This window comes from Pan troglodytes, chromosome 2, assembly GCF_028858775.2.
Source record: "Pan troglodytes isolate AG18354 chromosome 2, NHGRI_mPanTro3-v2.0_pri, whole genome shotgun sequence".
Lineage (NCBI taxonomy): Eukaryota > Metazoa > Chordata > Mammalia > Primates > Hominidae > Pan > Pan troglodytes.
Genome location: NC_086015.1, coordinates 51,393,860 through 51,414,369, shown reverse-complemented (window position 1 = coordinate 51,414,369; position 20,510 = coordinate 51,393,860). Strand labels below are relative to the sequence as shown.

The 20,510-nt window shown below is 47.0% G+C and overlaps 1 protein-coding gene across 5 annotated transcripts in view; it reads right to left on the bottom strand.

The window, feature by feature from the left end:
* PTPN23 (protein tyrosine phosphatase non-receptor type 23) overlaps window positions 1-20,510 on the bottom strand; it is a 34,100-nt gene that overhangs the window by 8,482 nt on the left and 5,108 nt on the right. For 2 of the 5 annotated variants that reach the window (XM_016940943.4, XM_063805676.1), the window contains exon 2: window positions 8,777-8,851. In XM_016940943.4, the coding sequence (XP_016796432.1) occupies window positions 8,777-8,851 (75 nt within the window). Of the gene's footprint in view, window positions 1-175; window positions 304-2,529; window positions 2,628-8,776; window positions 8,852-20,510 lie in introns of those variants that run through there. The other 3 variants (XM_016940942.4, XM_016940944.3, XM_016940946.3) reach the window with 3 other exon arrangements.

Genomic DNA, 20,510 nt, shown 5'->3' with positions numbered 1-20,510 from the left:
CTGAGATTAGGTAAGGGGACTAAACACCCCATTGTGGGGATGTGGGGAGGCCTGGGGGGACCATATGAGGCCATTCCCCATCCTATGCAGCAAGGAGAAGGGGGAAGGGAGGGGAGGAGCACCCCCACCACCCAGACTCCCCGTGGGATCCTCCAGCCCTGCCTGCGGCTCTCACCAGGTGACAGGGACAGCGGCCTCCTGGCCCGAGCCCATGGGGACCCGACTCTGCAGGTAATGAAGCTGGCCGAGGTACTTGCGGAGGACACTACAGCCCTCAAAGTCTCGTGGGACACGGACAGCATTCTGGGGGGCAGGATGGGAGAAGCAGGCCTGTTGTCATATGGGGCAGTGGACCCGCAGGCCAGCTAACTCACAAATGCCAGGAAAATGCATCACAGCTGGCCGACTGCACACACCAAGGGATCCCAAAAAGTCCATGGCTATACCTATAGTCGTTCAACAAAACATTCCACAAGCCAGGGCTGGCAGCTGGCCAACTGAATCTATCCCACATAGTTTTTCCTTTTTTTAAAAAAAAAACAAAAACGGAGTCTCATTCTGTCACCCAGGCTGGAATGCAGTATTCATTGCAACCTCCTGGGTTCAAGCAATTCTCCTGCCTCAGCCTCCCAATTAGCTGAGACTACAGGCACACGCCACCATGCCTGGCTAATTTTGTATTTTTAGTAGAGGCGGGGTTTCCCCATTTTGGCCAGGCTGGTCTCGAACACTTGACCTTGTGATCCACCCGCCTCAGCCTCTCAAAGTGCTGGGATTACAGGCATGAGCCACTGTGCCCAGCCCATCTCAAATATCTGAAAAGCAGTTTGCAACATGTTTTAAGTTTTTTACTCTACTTAACTTTTGGCCCACAGTTTTTTTAATTTAATAGAGACAGGGTTTTGCCATGTTGCCCAGGCTGTTCTCAAACTCCTGGGCTCAAGTGATCCTCCCATCTCTACCTCCCAAAGTGATGGGATTAAAGGTGTGAGCTGCCACACTCAGCATGACCTACAGTTCTGTATCTAAAAGTTTACAGTAACAGACTTCCAGGAAAGCAAATGCTTGGATTTGAATGCAAGGATATTCATCACAGCATTATTACCAGGGTCAAAAACTGGACTCCAGGTCAGGTGCAGGGGCTCACACATGTGGTCCCAGCATTTTGGGAGGCCAAGGTGGGAGGATCGCTTGAGGCCAGGAGTTAGATACCAGTCTGGGCAATGTAGCAAGACCCTGTCTCAACAAAAAAGAATTTTAAAAATTATCTAGGCGTGATGGTGCCTTTGGTCCCAGCTCCTTGGGAGGCCGACGGGAAAAGATCGATTGAGCCTGGGAGGTTAAGGCTGCAGTGAGCTATGGTTGTGCCACTGTTTTCCAGCCTGGGTGATGAAGCAAGACCCTGTCTCTCAAAAAAAGCAAAAGGTAAAACTGGATACCCACCAAAATTCCCACTAAAGGGGACTGTTTTAAATTAATTATGTCAAGGCGCCTCACAAGAGAATATGCTGCAGCCATGAAAACTAAAGACAAGAGTCTCTAGTTACTCATATGTTAAGATGCCTATGGCATGCTATTGGGGGAAAAAAAAAGAAAAGGATGTGGCCGGGCGCGGTGGCTCACGCCTGTAATCCCAGCACTTTCGGAGGCCGAGGCGGGAGGATCACGAGGTCAGGAGATCGAGACCATCCTGGCTAACACGGTGAAACCCCGTCTCTACTAAAAATACAAAAAATTAGCCGGACGTGGTGGCAGGCACCTGTAGACCCAGCTACTAGGGAGGCTGAGGCAGGAGAATGGCGTGAACCCCCGGGGGGCGGAGCCTGCAGTGAGCCGAAATCGCGCCACTGCACTCCAGCCTGGGCGACAGCGAGACTCCATCTCAAAAAAAAAAAAGAATGTAACAAATGGGATCATACAAATACTGATATCCAAATGGGTACACAGGCCAGGCAAGGTGGCTCACGCCCATAATCCTAGCACTTTGGGAGGCCAAGGCGGACGGATCACCTAAGGTCAGGAGTTCGATACCAGCCTGGCCAACATGGTGAAACCCCGTCTCTACTAAAAATACAAAAATTAGCTGGGTGTGGTGGTGTGTGCCTGTAATCCCAGCTACTCGGGAGGCTGAGGCAAGAGAATCGTTTGAATCTGGGAGGCGGAGGTTGCAGTGAGCTGAGATCATGCCATTGCACTCCAGGCTGGGCAACAAGAGCAAAACTCTGTCTCAAAAGAAAAAACAAAAAAACCCACAAATAGGTACATAAACAAAAAGAAAATTCAGAAGACTGTACACCATAATGTTAACCGTGATTATCTCTGAATGACAGGATTTAAGTAATTTATCTTATTCTATATAGATAGATAGATATGGCTGGGCGAGTTGGCTCACGCCTATAATCCCAACACTTTGGGAGGCCGAGGCGGGTGGATCGCTTGAGCCCAGGAATTCGAGACCAGCCTGGGCAACGTGGTGAAACCCCGTATCTACTAAAAACACAAAAAGTAGCCAGGCATGATGGTGCGCACCTGTAATTCCAGCTACTCAGGAGGCTGAGGCAGGAGAATCACTTGAATCCAGGGAGCAGAAGTTGCAGTGAGCTGAGGTTGCACCACTGCACTCCAGCCTGGGTGACAGAGTGAGATTCGGTCTCAAATAATAATAATAATAATTAATAAATAGATAAATATGTATACATCTGACAGACATGTATTTAATTCTTCATATTGTTTATGTATTTATATTAAACATTTTCAATATTTATGATAAACAACAGAGCTATTATTTTGGGGGGAAAACAACAAAAAAATGAACCCTCTGCTTAAACAAACAGAAAAGCAAACAATACACCCTCCAAGGAGCAGGTGCACAGTGAGGGGGATGGCTTGACACCTGTCTGCCCTCAGCCCCCTGCAGAGAGGACCAGAGCCTCTCACTAGGACTTAGCCAGAAGAAATCCTCCAGGACACTCCACTCTGGGAGCTCGGCTCTGAGCTGCCAGCAGGGATGCTCTCAGATGGGGTACATACACCCTGGGGACAGTGGAACAGAAGAGTCAGGCACCAGTTGTACTCTACACCACTTCCCAGCAGTGTCTTGGGAGACTCTGAAACTCAGTCTCTTCTTTAAACAGGGATGATAATCTCCCTGGTAGTGAGGCTTCTAGAATGCCCAGTGCAAGGATAAGGCATGTCACAGCTGCAGCTCACAGCATTAGGCCAATGCTTCTCAAATCTAGCCATTCTTATCATACCCCTCCATCATGACCTCTGCCATATCCAAATACCACTTGTACTTAACATTTTTCTTTAAACAATCCATTTTTAAAATTAAGAGCCACATCCTAAGCAATAACAGCTCTAAATCACAGGTGTGATGCGCTAGCCACACAGTTTTTTTCAATACTCACTAAAATAGCACATATAAAAATATTGAAAAATCTTGGCCGGGCATGGTGGCTCATGCCTATAATCCCAGCACTTTGGGAGGCCAAAGTGGGAGGATCACTTGAGCCCAGGATTTTGAGACCAGCCTGAGGAACATGGCGAGACTCCGCCTCTACAAAAAATACAAAAATTGGCCAGGTGCGGTGATGCATACCTGTAGTCCCAGCTACTCAGGACTACAGGCTTGGGAAGGGGGAGAAGTGATTGAGCCTGGGAGGTGGAGGCTGCAGTAAGCCATGATCATGCCACTGCACTTCAGCCTGGGCAACAGAGTGAGACCCTATCTCAAAAAATAAAATAAAAGGCCGGATGCAGTGGCTCACGCCTGTAATCCCAGCAGTTTGGGAGGCCGAGGCAGGCGGATCACGAGGTCAGGAGATCAAGACCACCCTGGCTAACAAGGTGAAACCCTGTCTCTACTAAAAATACAAAAATTAGCCAGGCATGGTGATGGGCACCTGTAGTCCCAGCTACTTGGGAGGCTGAGGCAGAAGAATGGCGTGAACCCGGGAGGCGGAGCTTGCAGTGAGCCGAGATTGCGCCACTGCACTCCAGCCTGGGCAACAGAGTGAGACTCCATCTCAAAAAATAAAATAATAAAACAAAATAAATAAAATAAAATAAAAGCCAAGTGCTGTGGCTCACACCTATAATCCCAGCACTTTGGGAGGCCAAGGCGGGTGGATCACCTAAGGTTGAGAGTTTGAGACCAGTCTGGCCAACATGGAGAAACCCTGTCTCTACTAAAAATACAAAATATAGCTGGGCGTGATGGCGAGTGCCTGTAATCCCAGCTACTCGGGAGGCTGAGGCAGGAGAATCGCTTGAACCCTGGAGGCAGAGGCAGAGGTTGTGGTGAGCCGAGGTTGTGCCATTGCACTCCACCCTGGGCAATAGGAGTGAAACTCTGTCTCAAAAATAAATCAATAATAAAATAAAATTTGTCTTGTACTTCCTAAAACCATCTTTGGGAAACAATGGAAGCAGTCTCCCCTCCAGATCCAAGAGATCACCTGTACCCTTTAATCCACCCAAGAATGCAGCCCCCTGTGGTTCTAGCCTGGTCTGTCAGACTCTCAGACGAGCTGCGCAGAGCCGCACAGAGGAGTCTGAGAGAGAGCTTGATGCTGTGACGCCCCCATAGCATCCCCTGCACCTGTCAGTTTTATTCCCTGTAATCACAGAGCCAAGAATTTATTTCAGAGTTTAAAAAGGAAAGTCTTCCTAGAAACAACTATTCAAACCCTGGTTTTACAGATGAGGAAACTGAGGCTCAGATCAGGGAAAGAGGACTGCCTAAAGCTTCCAATAACTTTTTCACTGAAAGATTATTATCAACGTCCTATGTAAGAAAATTTGTTCTGGGGTTTCACAAGTTTAAGGAACAGTGATCTAGACTAGGCGTGGTGACTCACGCCTGTAATCCCAGCATTTTCGAAGGCTGAGGCAGAGGATTGCTTGAGGCCAGTAGTTTAAGACCAGCCTGGGGAATATACGAGACTCCATGTCTACAAAAAATACAAAAATTAGCCAGGCATGGTGGTGCATACTTGTCCCAGGTACTCAGGAGGCTGAGGTAGGAGGATCGCTTGAATCCAGGAGGCAGACGTTGCAATGAGCCGAGATAGACTGCACCCCAGCCTGGGTGACAGAGTGAGACTCTGTCTTTAAAAACAAAAACAAAAAAAACAGTGATCTAGTCCAACTCCCACATTGCTGGGATAAATTAAACCAAGTCCCAGGAAGGGGAAGTGGCTACCCCAGATGGCCATGTGTGAGCTTTTTTTGCACTGGAAAAGCACAGGTCTGAAGGCTGCTGGCTCACAGCTCTCTCAGGGGCTGCTCTACCCAGCCCATTGCTCTGTGCAGGTTGCCTGCCTTATGCTTTGGAGGATATGTCTCAGAGGATGCTTTGGAGATTGGTGGTAATGCTCCTTCTAGGGTGTGTTGCGTCCTTGTGTGTAGTGTGTGCCTGTGTGTGCAAAATGACGGTTGCCCCAGGGGCTAAGATTATCTCACTAGTTTTCAAACTTTGTTCAAATAAACCCTTTTTAAAGATTCAATTTATGAGGAGCATTCTGAGAAGACAGCATAAGAAGAAGCTTGGTCTCCCCACCAAGACAAGCTGCACTGGCAGAATCTGACTTAACTCTGGAGTCTATTAAAGGCTTGCAACTTCTAGGCAAAGGCTTTGACAGTACAGCTCACTGCCATTAATTTTGGTCAATTTCAGCCCCTACCATAGTAGCAGCCACCCATCCCCCACCCCCAGCACCAGTTCCAGGAGCAGCTTGTGGGAGCCAGCATGGACAAAAAGGACTCTGTCCTCCAAATACAGGAGATCTTGCTGATTGCTGCTTCTGATCACAGAGGTACAGAGAAAGAGGCAGCTCCTCCACTATTGCACCTCCCTCCATGGCTGTAAGCTTCTTCACCTCTAGCTGAAGGATCTTCCAAGGGATCTAAAGGCCTGGCATCTTTTCCCTTCATTTTTCTCTTTTTCCTCCTTTGGGAGGCAGACACTAAAGAGTAAGATGTTCAAAAGCAACCACATATATAGGGCAAATGAGAAAGTCTGCGCATGTGCAGGGAATGGTACAGGCTCAGAAAAGACCTGTGAAGACCTTAAGTTTACAAGGCTGGGTGCTGCGGCTCATGCCTTTAATCCCAACACTTTGGGAGGCTGGGGCCAGAAGATCACTTGAGCCCAGGAGTTTGAGACCAGCCTGGGCAACACAGGGGAACCCCGTCTCTACAAAAAATTTAAAAATTGGCTGGATGCGGTGGTGTGCACTTGTAGTCCCAGCTACTTGGGGGCTGCAGTGGGAGGATGGTTTGAACTGGGGAGATGGAGGCTGCAGTGAGCCGTGATTGTGCCACTGCACTCCTGCCTGGACGACAGAGTGAGACCCTGTCTCGGGAAAAAAAAAAAAAAAACTTTAAGTTTACATTTCAGGCTGATTCTTGGCACAGGGGTAGCCTACAACAATCAAAAACACACAAAAAACCCCAGCAAATCCCAGGGAAGGGGGAGAATCTGATATCCAGAGATATGACATCATTCGATTCTTTTTTAATTTCCTTCAAGAATTTTTTCTTTGCATTCCTAACTTGGTGATCTGGTGCAAGAGGCCTAGCTTTTGGCCTATCTCAGTTTTTCACATGCCTTCCTTACTAAGTGTAATAATTTCTAGCTTTTCTTTTTTGAGACAGTCTCACTCTGTTGCCCAGGCTGGATGCAGGGGTACGATCTTGGCTCACTGCAACCTCCGCCTCCTGGGTTCAAGTAATTTTCCTGCCTTAGCCTCCCTAGTAGCTGGGAATACAGGCATGCGCTGCTACCATGCCCGACTAATTTTTGTATTTTTCGTAGAGAGGGGGTTTCGCCATGTTGGCCAGGCTGGTCTCGAACTCCTGATTTCAAGTGATCCACCTGCCTCAGCCTCCCAAAGTGATAGCATTACAGGCGTGAGCCACTGCACCTGGCCTTGTACTAATTTTGAATAACTGACATAGAAAATATCTTCACCAGGCCGGGCGCGGTGGCTCACACCTGTAATCCCAGCAATTTGGGAAGCCGAGACAGGTGGATTACCTGAGGTCAGGAGGTCGAGACCAGCCTGGCCAACATGTTGAAATCCTGTCTCTACTAAAAATACAAAAAATTAGCCGGGCATGGTGGTGGGCGCCCGTAGTCCCAGCTACTTAGGAGGCTGAGACAGGAGGCTGAGACAGGAGAATCACTTAGGAGAATCTCTTAGGAGGCTGAGACAGGAGAATCACTTGAACCTGGGAGGTAGAGGTTGCAGTGAGCTGAGATCGCGCCATTGCACTCCAGCCTGGGTGACAGAGTAAGACTAGGTCTCAGAAAAAGAAAATATCTTCACTCAGTAGACTAAATGAAAATGTATCCAAAAATTTACTGATGGGTAGTATACTGACAATAGTTGCTAGTACTGCTGGGTTATTGCAAGGATTGGTATGTGGTCCATGATAGACAAGAAAACACTAACAGCTACTGATTTCTATGGCATGTATCTACATCACTGGTACTCAAGCTCAGCCATGCCAGTGCAGACTCTCACCCTTCTAACAAAAACATAAGGGAAAACATGTTGTTATCCAATAGTACATACAATAATCAGGAAAAAAATACAGCATACCTCATTTTATTGCACTTCACAGGTGCTGTGTTTTTTACAGACTGAAGGTTTGTGACAATTCTGCATCACACAGGCCTGTCGGCACCATTTTTCCAGCAGCATGTGCTCATTTCATGACTCTGTGTCACATTTTAGTAATTCTCACAATATTTCAAACTTTTTTATTATATATCTGTTATGGTGATCAGTGATCAGTGATCTTTGATGTTACTATTATAATTGTTTTTGGTGCCATGAATTGCACCCATAGAAGACGGCAGACTTATAAATGTTCCGTGTGTTCTCACTGCTTCACTGGCTGGCCTTTTCCTGCCTCTCTCCCTCTCCTCAGGCTCCCTATTCCCTGAGACACAATAATATTGAAATTAGGCCAATTAATAACCTACAATGGCCTCTTAAGTGTTTAAGTGAAAGGAAGAGTCACACATCTTTCACTTTTGTTTTGTTTTCTAAACAGTCAGGGTCTCACTTTGTCACTCAGGCTGGAGTACAGTGGTATGAACATGGTTGGCTCACTGCAGTCCCAACCTCCTGGGCTCAAGTGATCTTCCCTCCTCAGACTCCTGCGTAGCTGGGGACATAGCTGTGCACCATCATGCCTGGCTAATTTTTTTTGTTTTCTATAGAGACAGGGCCTCACTATGTTGAGGCTGGTCTCAAACTACTGGGCCTGAACTCCAGGAGGAACCAATCCTCCTGCCTTGGCCTCCCAAAGTGCTGGGATCATAGGCATGAGTCACACATCCAGCTGTCTTTCACTTTACATCAAAAGCTAGAAAGGGCCAGGTGGTTTCTTTTTTGTTGTTTTTGAGATGGAGGCTCGCTCTATCACCCAGGCTGGAGTGCAGTGGCATGATCTCAGCTCACTGCAACCTCCACCTCCTGGGTTGAAGCAATTATCCTGCTTCAGACTCCTGAGTAGCCGGAACTACAGGCACATGACACCACACCTGCCTAATTTTTGTATTTTTAGTAGAGATGGGGTTTCACCATGTCGGCCAGGCTGGTCTCAAACTCCTGACCTCAAATGATCTGCCCACCTCGGCCTCCCAAAGTGGTGGGATTGTAGGTGTTGAGCCACCATGCCCAGCCTAGGCAGTTTCTTTATCTCCCTATCAAACCAATCCTGTCTACCCATGCATAAAAAGACAATACTATCCTCCTACCTGTCTGAGCAACTCCAGCTTCTTCAGTTCTTCATTGTAGGCTTCTGGGTTCTCTCCATAATTCTTCAGGACAAACTATAGAGAGAGAAGAACATAAGCCAGTGGCAGAGAAGACCCCCACCTTGCCCTCTGAGTCCTGGCCAAGCACCAACCAGGACTCAGGATTAAGTGCAGACCTACAACCATAAGCGTGTCTCCTGGACCACCAGGAACTTCGCCTCCTGAACAAGCAGCACCAAAATGCTGACCACGAGAGCCTTGACCCTGCACCAACACTCTGGCAGGTCCTCCTAATGCTGCAGTCTCTCTACAAAGTCCAGGAGTCTGCCAGCTCAGGAAGCCAAGGAACTCAGCGGACTGAAATGGGGTCCTAATAAGGATTCCAGAAAGGGTCACGAACTCAAGCCTCCCTAGAAGATTGGGCCCTGCTGCGTTTTGGGGTGACTACCATAACCCTAAGCTGATAGCAACTGCAGGCAAGAGGCACCAAACAAGAGTGGGAACAGAAAGCCTCTCTCACCAACCCATTCTCCTGGCCTGGGAAAGGATAGCATAGAAATATGTGATCTGCAGTGTCCTCATCTGTGAGGAAAGACTTGCAGCTGTGTGAGGAGAATGGCCCAGGTGGGAGAAGGTGAGAAGGGGAGGTCACTACCCACATCAGAGAGAGCACTGGAGTGCCTGTCCACAGTGGCACTCACCACCTCCAGAGCAGACTGTCTTGGACGGTGAGCATACACACCCACCTGGAGGCACAGGCTTAGCCCAAAGGGCCCCCTGTTCAACTCAGATCACCAGACTAAGGCAACTGCAACTGTCCCTGTTGCAGTACTTGCTGCTGGTGTCTTGGCTAGCAATCTGGGAGGCCAGATCCACTCACGCCACAAACACTATGAGCACTGATACCCACCTCACAGGGCTCCTTAAGGCCATGACCAAGGTTTGCAAGGTAGAGAGAGGTGGCTGAGAAAGGCTGAGATGAGGCAGCCTGCTCTGTCTGGGAGCACACTCACTCACACCATGTGTGTGGCCCACCCATCTTTCCTGAGGTCCCTTCCCAGGACCCAGGATGCATAGCTAAGGAATCAGCCACATGGGAACCGGGAAGCCTGGGTGACAGCTTCTGTCTGCCTGGTGAGCAAAGGGAGAAGAGGAACAGATGGCAGGGAGGCGACAGCTGAGCTAATTACAGCATCAAGCAACCCTTTCCCAAACCTCTGAGTCTAACCCTGGTTCTTCTGTTGGTTTCAGCTCCTGAAAGTCCCTGTGTCCATAAGCTCTTTTCTCTCTCCCCATGCCACCTCTGTCCTGGACAACCCACCCCTTCAAATCCGTCCCTTACCAAGTGGCCAGAATTGTTATTTCTAGCACAACTCTGAGGTCACTTCCAGCTTTAAATCCTTCTGAAACACACACACACCCTTAGGGAGAAGATAGACCAAAACATGCTTATCTCAGGACAGTGAGATGATAGGAAATAATATATAATCTAAAAAGAATGTGTGCAGTAGCTTCCCAAAGCCTCTAGGACCAAATCTAATTTTGGCACAGAGTTTATGACCCTGCATAACCTGTTCCTGGCCAGGCGAGGTGGCTCAAGCGTGTAATCCCAACACTTAGGGTGGCCAAGGTGGGAGGATCACTTGAGGTCAGGAATTAGAGATCAGCCTGGGCAAAAGAGCAAGACCCGTCTCTACAAAAATAAACAACCTGCTCCCCACAACCTTCAAGGATTTTCCTCTGGCACCTCCCAGGGACAACCAGCCAATAGTACTTGGGAATTGCTGCTCTCAGGTATCAATGCCTATCTACATTGTCCCTACTTTCTCTACTAAGACTCAGCCGAAATGTCACTGCCTTGAACATTAGCTGCTCTTCCGCTCACATTCCAAACATGCCTCCAACATACTGTGTGCCGACGGCAGGGTCATGCCAGTGACCCCAACCTCAAACAATAAGCATTAAGGAATGGTAGGGGCCTTATCAGATGTGTTGTATACTCAGCAAATGATTGCTTTTACAGGAAATGCAGAGGACAGATGAACATGAAAAGGAAACACTCAGAAAAATTCAGAAAATGGGGCAACAATGAACCCACTCTCTTCAAAAAAGTAATGTCATGTAAAAGGAGGGGGTTGAGCAGTGGACTATTCTAGATTAAAAATGATTAAACAGGTTGGATATGGTGGCTCAGGTCTGTAATCCCAGCACTTTGGGTGGCTGAGGTCAGAGGACTGTTGAGCCCAGGAGTTCCAGAGCAGCCTGGGCAACATGAGACCCTATCTCTACAAATTAAAAAAAAAAAAAAAAAAATTAGCTGGGTATGGTAGCCCACGCCTGTAGTCCCAGCTACTGAAGAGGGAGAGGTGGGAGAATCAGCCTGGGAGGTTGAGGCTGTGGTGAGCTGTGTGCACACTCCAGTCTGTTTCCAAAAATAATAATAATAATAATAATAATAATAATAATAATAAATAAACAAATAAATAAGTGATTAAAGGGACAGAACACAACTAAATGCAATATGAGAACCCCAGCTGGATCTGAGTCTGCAAAAAAAAGAAAAGTCATAAAAGATAGGGGAAAATTATTGTAGATTTTCTTAGGTATGATAATAATATTGTGATTGTGTAGAATGTCCTCACTCTTAGGAAACACATGCTGAGATGTGTCCGGGAAAAGTGATGTCCAAAACTTACTTTCAAAGGGCTTGTGGGATCTCTCTCTCTCTCTATCTATCTATCTGGAGAGAAAACAAATAAGGTGAAATACATCCATCAAAACTAGGTAGCCGGGCACAGTGGCTTATGCCTGTAATCCCAACACTTTGGGAGGCCAAGGCAGGTGGATCACTTGAGGTCAGGAGTTCGAGACCAGCCTGACCAACATGGTGAAACCCCATCTCTACTAAAAACACAAAAATTAGCCAGGCATGGTGGTGGGCACCTGTAATCCCAACTTCTCGGGAGGCTGAGACAGGAGAATCGCTTGAACTCAGGAGGGGGAGGTTGCAGTGAGCTGAGATTACAACACTGCACTTCAGCCTTGGCCACACAGCAAGACTCCATCTTAAAAAAACAAAACAAACAAACAAACAAAACTAGGTAACACACTGGGTGCAGTGGTTCACACCTGTACTTCCAGCACTTTGGGAGGCTGAGGCCAGAGGATCACTTGACCCCAGGAGTTCAAGGCCAGACTGGGCAACATAACAATAAATCCCATCTCTACAAAAATTTAAAAATGAATCAGCCAGGTGCAGCGCACATCTGTAGTCTCAGCTACTCCAGAGGCTGAGGCAGGAGGATCACTTGAGCCTAGCAGTTCAAGTCCAGCCTGGGCAACAAAGAGTAAATCCCGTCTCTAAAAACAAAACAAAACAAAAAAACTAGATAGTGAGAACTTGGGTGAGCACTGAATTATTCTTCCAATTTTTCTATATGTTTGAAATTTGGAAAACAAATGTCTTAAGAGTTGCTGAAGAGCTAAATGATACCTGAATACCACTTTCCCCTATCAGTGGTTTTTATTTAGCCTTTTGTGGGTCCTTTGAGAATATGATAAAAGCCATGAAATAAATCCCCCTAGAAATTTTCAACTATGCACAAACATAAGGATTTACCAAGAACTTTAGGGAGCTGACAGGCATTTAACAATCCTCACTCTGATCTATCCAACTCCACCCCCTCTCCACTCCCTCCCTCAAAAATAATTATGACAACAACAACAACAAAAACACAACTATAAAAAGTGGCCTTGGGTTGGGCATGATGGCTCATGACTATAATCCCAGCACTTTGGTAGGCTGGGGTGAGAGGATCACTTGAGGCTAGGAGTTCCAGACCAGCCTGGGCAATATGGCGAGACCCCCATCTCTATGAAAAAAAATTTAAAAATTAGCCAGGAGTGGTGGTGCATGCCTGTGGTCTCAGCTAGTTGGGAGGCTGAGGCAGGACTGCTTAAGCTCAGGAGTTTGAAGCTGCAGTGAGCTATGATGGCACCACCTCACTTCAGCTGGGGTGTCAGAGTCAGACCCTGTCTGTATTAAAAAATAAAAATAGGCCAGGCACAGTGGCTCATGCCTGTAATCCCAGCAGTTTGGGAGGCCAAGGTGGGCCGATCGTTTGAGCCCAGGAGTTCAAGACAAGCCTGGGCAACATGGCAAAACCCCATTTCTACAAAAAGCACAAGAATTAGCCACGTGTGGTGGTGTGCGCCTATACTCTTGGCCAGTTGGGAGGTTGAGGTGAGAGGACTGCTTGACACCAGGAGTTCAAGGTTGCAGTGAACCATGATTGTGCCACTGCACTCCAGCCTGGGTGACAGTGTGACACTATCTCAAAAATAATTAATTAACTAAAATATTTTTTAAAATGTGGCCTAAGCTATGAGGTAAAACTTGACTATATGAGAGAATGTTCTGTGGTTAACTCCTTTGCAGTAAGAGGTTTTGCCCACCCTTAGGTTAGAGAAAATGAGTAAAAGTGTAGCTCAGAGGTCTCGTGGGATAGAGGCCAAAGGAATCAGATGGACAGGGGACTCCTACGTCCTAGAAACAAGGCTTCCCGTGATATCACTAGGAACATCTGACCCTGCTGTTCACACAATGGTGACAGAAAGATGCTGCTCCCACCCCTAGCAAATCATGCCTAGAGGTCACATTCTATCTGAATCTCATCTCCGTCCTCCTATAAGATCAGCAGCAGATGCTTAACTGAGAACCTACCACAGGTCAGGCACTATGCTGAGTGCCTAGTAATCACTCCATCCTTAGAACAACCCTAAGAGGTAGACACTATTATCATCACCACTTTACAGATGAGGAAATGAGGAAACTGAGGCAAAGAGGGTATTCACCAAGGTGACGGTGCTAATAACTGATGGGGATATGACTGAAACCTAGGCATTTGGGCTCCAGAGCCCATGTTCTTTCCATATTAGACCATTCCATTTCTATTTAAATTGTTTTTAGTTTATTTTTTATTGTTTTATTTTATTTTCGAGACAAGGTCTTGTTCTGTTGCCCAGGCTGGAGTTACAGTGGTACTGCAACCATAGCTCACTGCAGTCTCAAACTCCTGGGTCCAAGTAATTCTCCTGCCTCAGCCTTCCAAGAAGCTGGAACTACAGGCACATACCACCATACTCAGCTAATTTTCTGTAGAGGTAGTGTCTTGCTATATTGCCCAGGCTGGTCTGGAACTTCTAGCCTCAAGCAATCCTTCTGCCTCAGACTCCCAAAGTGTTGGGATTACAGACATGAGCCATCACGCCCAAACTTTTTTTTATTTTATAGAGATGGGAGTCTCACTATGTTGCCCAGTCTGGTCTTAAACTCCTGGGCTCAAGCAGTTGACCCACATCAGCCTCCCAGAGCATTTCTATTTTTTAAAAATATGGTTCTTACAAACAACTCTGAAAAACAGGCACAGAAAATGAATCCCTGGCCACACAGTGAGTCAGTGGAGCAGCCAGGATATTTATGTTATTATTATTATTTGCAGCCTGTTAGAAGCAAAAGGATATTTTTAAAACCCTAACAAAATCCTCTGTGACTGCTGATCACTCCTCCACTAAAAAAGAAGAAAGAGGCTGGGTGAAGTTCCTGGAGTAAGGGACAGAGACCTTGTCCCCATTTCGCTATGGTCTGGGACTCTGCAGAACTCGGAACAGTCTAGCGGGAAGTATGAAGCTCCAGTGGAGGCTGAGAAGGCAGGCCCAGCAGCAGATGAGGAGAAAGAACCAGAGGCCCTGACAGGACCCCAGTACCTACACAACTAACAGGAAGAAGACCAGAGAACCTCCAAAAACAGCCAGGCTTTGAAGTAGCTGGGGATCCTTTTCTGAAGGAATAAGAGAAGACCTGTGGAGAGCTCTCAGTGAGGGCACGTCCAGGGATCACAGCCACCGAGGGGAAAAAGAAAAGAAAGGAGTTACCAGATTACAAGTGGGAAACAGTGCCCCTGAGTTGCTGTGAAATCTGGGCTTGGTTTTTGTTTTTTGTTTTTTTAGAAATTGTCTTGCTCTGTCAGGCAGGCTGGAGTGCAGTGGTACTATCATAGCTCAATGAAGCTTCAAACTCCAAGTGATCCTCCCACCTCAGCCTCTTGTGTGGCTAGGACTACAGCTGTGTGCCACCATGCCCAGCTATTTTTTTTTCTTTTTTTTTTTTTGAGACGGAGTCTCGCTCTGTTACCCAGGCTGGAGTGCAATGGCGCCATCTCGGCTTACTGCAACCTCCACCTCCTGGGTTCAAGCAATTCTCCTGCCTAAGCCTCCCAAGTAGCTGGGACTACAGGCGCATGCAGCCATACCCAGCTAATTTTTGTATTTTTAGTAGAGATGGGGTTTTGCCATGTTGGCTAGGCTGATCTCGAACTCCTTTTTTTTTTTTTTTTTTTTTTTGAGACGGAGTCTCGCTCTGTTACCCAGGCTGGAGTGCAGTGGTGCCATCTTAGCTCACTGCAAGCTCCACCCCCCGGGTTCACGCCATTCTCCTGCCTCAGCCTCCTGAGCAGCTGGGACTACAGGCACCCGCCACCACGCCTGGCTAATTGTTTGTATTTTTAGTGGAGACGGGGATTCGCCGTGTTAGCCAGGATGGTCTTGATCTCCTGATCTCGTGATCCACCCGCCTCGGCCTCCCAAAGTGCTGGGATTACAGGCGTGAGCCACTGCACCAGGCCCTGGTCCCGAACCCTTGACTTTGTGATCCACCCGCCTTGGCCTCCCAAAGTGCTGGGATTACAGGCGTGAGCCACCATGCCTGGCACCAGCTAATTTTTATTTTTATTTTGTAGAGACAGGGGTCTTGCTATGGTGCCCAGGCTGGTCTCAAACTCCTGGCCTCCAGCTATCCTCCCACCTCGGCATCCCAAAGCGCTGGGATTACAGGCATGAGTCACCATGCCCAGCCTAGGCTTGGCTTTTTTCATGTGTAAAATGGGGTTAATATCACTTGCTACGTCTAGCTCAGAGCTGTCATAAGGATTCGAGTTATTTCCTAAACAGGGAAGGAAGATGCTCAGGTGAAAATATTGTTTACAATAGGCCAAGACCTGTACTAAGAACTTAACAAGCATTAGAAAGACAAACTCTGCATGTTCTCACTTATTTGTGGGAGCTAAAAATTAAAACCACTGAATTCATGGAAACTGACAGTAGAATGATGAATACCAGAGGCTGGGAAGGGTAGTGGGAGTGGGGTGGGGGGGTGGAGTGGGAATGGTTAATGAGTACAAAAATATAGTTAGATAGAATGAATACAATCTAGTATTTGAGGCTGGGCGTGGTGGCTCACACCTGCAATCGCAGCACTTTGGGAGGCCAAGGCGGGTGGATCATCTGAGGTCAGGAGTTCGAGACCACCCTGTCCAACATGGCAAAACCCAGACTCTACTAAAAAGACAAAAATTAGCTGGACATGATGGCAGGTGCCTGTAATCCCAGCTACTCGGGAGGCTGAGGCAGTAGAAACGCTTGAACACGGGAGGCGGAGGTTGTGGTGAGCCGAGATTGTGCCACTGTACTCTAGCCTGCGTGACAAGGCGAAACTCTGTCTCGAAAAAAAAAAAAAAAGATCTAGTAGTGACAGCAAAACAGGGTAACTATAGTCAGCAATAATTTATTACATTTAAAAATAAAAGTATAATTGGATTGTCTGTAACACAAAGAAAGGATAAATGCTTGTGGTAATGAATACTCCATTTACCCTGATGTGATTACTATACCTGTTTGGCCATATCAAGTACCCCATTAATTTTTGTGGGTACATAGTAGGTGTATATACTTATATACCTACTTAAGCCCAGGTGTTTGAGACCAGCCTGCGCAACACAGTGAGACCTTATCTCTAAAAAAAATAAGCAAAATTAGCAGAGTGGTGCGTGCCTGTGGTCCCAGCTATTCAGGAGGATGAGGTGGACGGACCACTTGAGACCTGGAGGCAGAGGCTGCAGTGTGCCGAGATCGTGCCTTTGCACTCCAGCCTGGGTGTTACAGCAAGACCCCATCTCTAAAAAAATAAAAATAAAAAAGAACTTAGAAGCATTAATTTTGATTCTCAGAAGCTTATGAGGTATATTATTAGTTCCATGTTTCAGGTAAGAAAAGTGAGGACTACATTAGTTATGTAATCTTTGTGACAGCTCAAGGTCATTCAGCTATTAAAGGAATGAGAGGGGACCTAAACCAAGGTCTGATTCCAATAGCTATGCTATTTCCATGATGCTACTCTGCTATTTTACTGAGCACCAAACAGTAGAGAATTTTGTAGCTAGGTGAGATCACTGGAAACAACCATCCTGGTCCTGCCATGATTTTGCAGATTACAGAAAGGGCAAACCACAGATAAGCAATGATAGTGCTAGGACCCCAAGACAGATTTCCTGACTCCAGACCTAATATTAATCCCTCTGTGTCACCTTCTCTTGTACTAGTATGTTCTCATTCTTCTATGTATGCTTTGCTCTTAATTTGATATAACATTTGGAATTTCATCAAGCTAATTAAAGCAATAAGACAAGAAGAAAAGGCAATTAAAAGGCATTCACCATTGGTGAATAAAGTTTTACCTTTATTCACCAATTACATTATGTTTCTTTTTTCTCCAGTTCCAGAGTTGACTCAAATGTAGGGCATTCCTTGGGCTACTCTAAGAAACAAACTTTTTTTTTTTTTTTTTGAGACAGGGTCTCTGACACCCAGGCTGGAGTGGCGAGATCTTGGTTCACCACAGCCTCGACCTCCTGGGCTTAAGCCATACCCCCCACCTCAGCCTCCTGAGTAGCAGGGACTACAGGTGTGTGCCACCACACCACGCCTGACCTTTTTTTTTTTTTTTTTTTTTTTTTTGTAGAGACAGGGTCTTGCTTTGTTGCCCAGGCTAGTCTCAAACTCCTGGTCTTGACTGATCCTCCTGCCTTGGCCTCCCAAAGTGCTGGGATGACAGGCATGAGCCAACATGCCTGACCAGTATTGTTAATTAATACAGTATATGTTCAGCTACTAAATTTCAAATGAGACTAATTATATTCAGAGAATGGCGTATTGCCAAGTGAAATCTTCAGCTCCTTGGTCCATGTCAGCAAGCCTGAAAGAAAACCGCCATAGGCCAAGAGTACTGGGGATAAAAACATACCTTCATCCTCCCCTTGTCTAATCCCTACAATAATACTCAAGGCCTCGTTCCCACATCTTTTCTGAATGGCCCCTTGCCTGTCTGAACAACACAGTGAGGAAGACTCAGGTTACCTCTCCCAGAAGGTCCTAGAACTAGACTAGGTCATTCAACCAATGCTTGTTAAGCACTCCCTATATACAAATATTTTATTACGTCCTGAGTAAAGGAAAGAATCTGGTCTAAACTCTAACTGAAATGGATATAGGCCTCTGGTGTATGAGATTCAAGTCAGAGAATAATGGACAATCCAGGTCATCTGTGCCTGGAGCTGTTCCGCTGCAAATACAAGTGAACAGACAGGCTCAGGCAACTGGGTGACTCCAAATCTGTGACAAGAGATAAGACAGGTCACCACCACAGGTAACTGGCAATGTCCCATGCCCCTCACTGCTGAGCAGCCAGAGGCCTTTTAGGCCTCTAGTCCTCTTATTTACCTTTCTATGTGTGTGTCTGTGTATGTACATACATGTGCAAGCTAGTTTTTCAAGAGCCAGCCATCCCATGGAAAATCTGGAAGGGGAAAAAATTCCATAAGCCTGAAAAACCAGGCTTCTACCCGGATGTGAATAAAATGAACAGTAAAAAAAAGGCAACAAGAGTGTGCACTGTGGGCTGGGCACGGTAGCTCATGCCTGTAATCCCAACACTTTGGGAGGCCGAGGTGGGCGGATCACTTGAGGTCAGGAGTTCGAGACCAGCCTAGCCAACACGGCGAAACCCCATCTCTATTAAAAATACAAAAATTGGTTGGGCGTGGTGGTACACACCTGTAATCCCAGCTACTCGGGAGGCTGAGGCACAAGAACTGCTTGAACCCAGGAGGCAGAGGTTGCAGTGAGCCAAGATTGCACCATTTATACCCCAGCCTGGGTGACAGAGCGAGACTCTGTCTCCAAAAAAAAAGAAAAAAAACCAGCGTGCACTCTGTGGTGCAGGCTAACCCAGTGGTGGACAGCAAGACAGTCTGAATTCAGAGGAGGGAAAAGTTCTTTCTTGTTTCTGGCCCAAACACTTGCTGGGTGGCTGAGAGGACCCTAATGACGTACAGTTCAACCCATGTGATAAACAGGAGGAAGGGAATTCCAGTAAGGGCCTGAGCAAGGGCAGTGACCAGATGTGGAAGGAAGAGAAGCTGAAAGTTCTCATAGGAGAGGACTGGGGAGTGAAGTTAGAGAGACAGGCTGAAGCAAGCTGGGGACAGGCCATGAGCAGCCTGATGGGAAAGTAGAGATTTAGAGATCAACTCAGCCAGAGTGGGAGGATGGGAGATGAAGAGAAGCCAAGTGACAGGCAGGGTGGCTACCAGCCAGATGTACACCTGCACTTGAGGATGAGGGTTACTGTGTAGATTACTAGAAGTAAGTTTCATGAAGACAGGGTTTTGTGGTGTTTTTTTGGAGACAGGGTCTCACTCTGTCGCCCTGACTAGAGTACAGTGGTGTGATCTTGGCTCACTGTAACATCCACCTCTGAGTTCAAGTGATCCTCCCACCTCAGCCTCCTAAGTAGCTGGGCCTACAAGGCACGCACCACCATGCCCAGCTAATTTTTGTATTTTTAGTAGAGATGGGGTTTCATCATATTGGCCAGGCTGGTGTCAAACTCCTGGACTCAAGCAATCCACCTGCCTCAGCCTCCCAAAGTGCTGGGATTACAGGTTAGAACCACTGCTCCCAGCCAAGACACAGGTTTTTGTCACCACTGTACCCAGGGCTGGCACATGACAGGCACTCAATAACTATTTGTTCAATGAATGAATCAGGGATGAACGTAACAGCTCAGTCCAAGTAAGCTGGACTTGAGCTCAAGTACAGCTGGTTAAGGGCAAGTGTTTGGGCCAGAAAGAATAAAGAACTTCAAACAGTAATACCTGAGGCCAAATCACTCACAAAGAGGACAAGAGTCATCCATCATCAGTTTCCAGTGAATCAGCACTCTGGCCTCCAAAGCAAGGCCAGCAGCATTTCCCCACTAAAAAATTACGTGGGTCTGGCTGGGTGTGGCGGCTCATACCTGTAATCCCAGCACTTTGGGAGGCCGAGGCAGGCAGATCACCTGAGGTCGGGAGGTCAAGACCAGCCTGACTAACATGGAGAAACCCCGTCTCTACTAAAAATACAAAATTAGCCAGGCGTAGTGGCACATGCCTGTAATCCTAGCTACTTGGGAGGCTGAGGCAGGAGAATCGCTTGAACCCGGGAGGCAGAGGTTGTGGTGAGCCAAGATGGTGCCATTGCACTCCAGCCTGGGCAACGAAAGCAAAACTCCATCTAAAAAAAAAAAAAATTCACACGGGTCCAATATCCTAACCTAAAGTTTGCCACTGCAGTTCAAAACCATCCTGCTTTTCTGGCTTCTATTTCACATTATGCCATAATGGAAGGCTTGTCCACTGGGAGTGAAAATCAATACTAGCCACCATGAAAGATTTGTCAAAAGCCCAGCCTTCTCAAACAACGAACCCCTTTACCTGTCTGGAAAACTCCTATTCATCCTTTAAAATCCATCTCTGGCAAGCCTTCCCTGATGGCCCCTCCTCAGGCTGGTATTTCTATA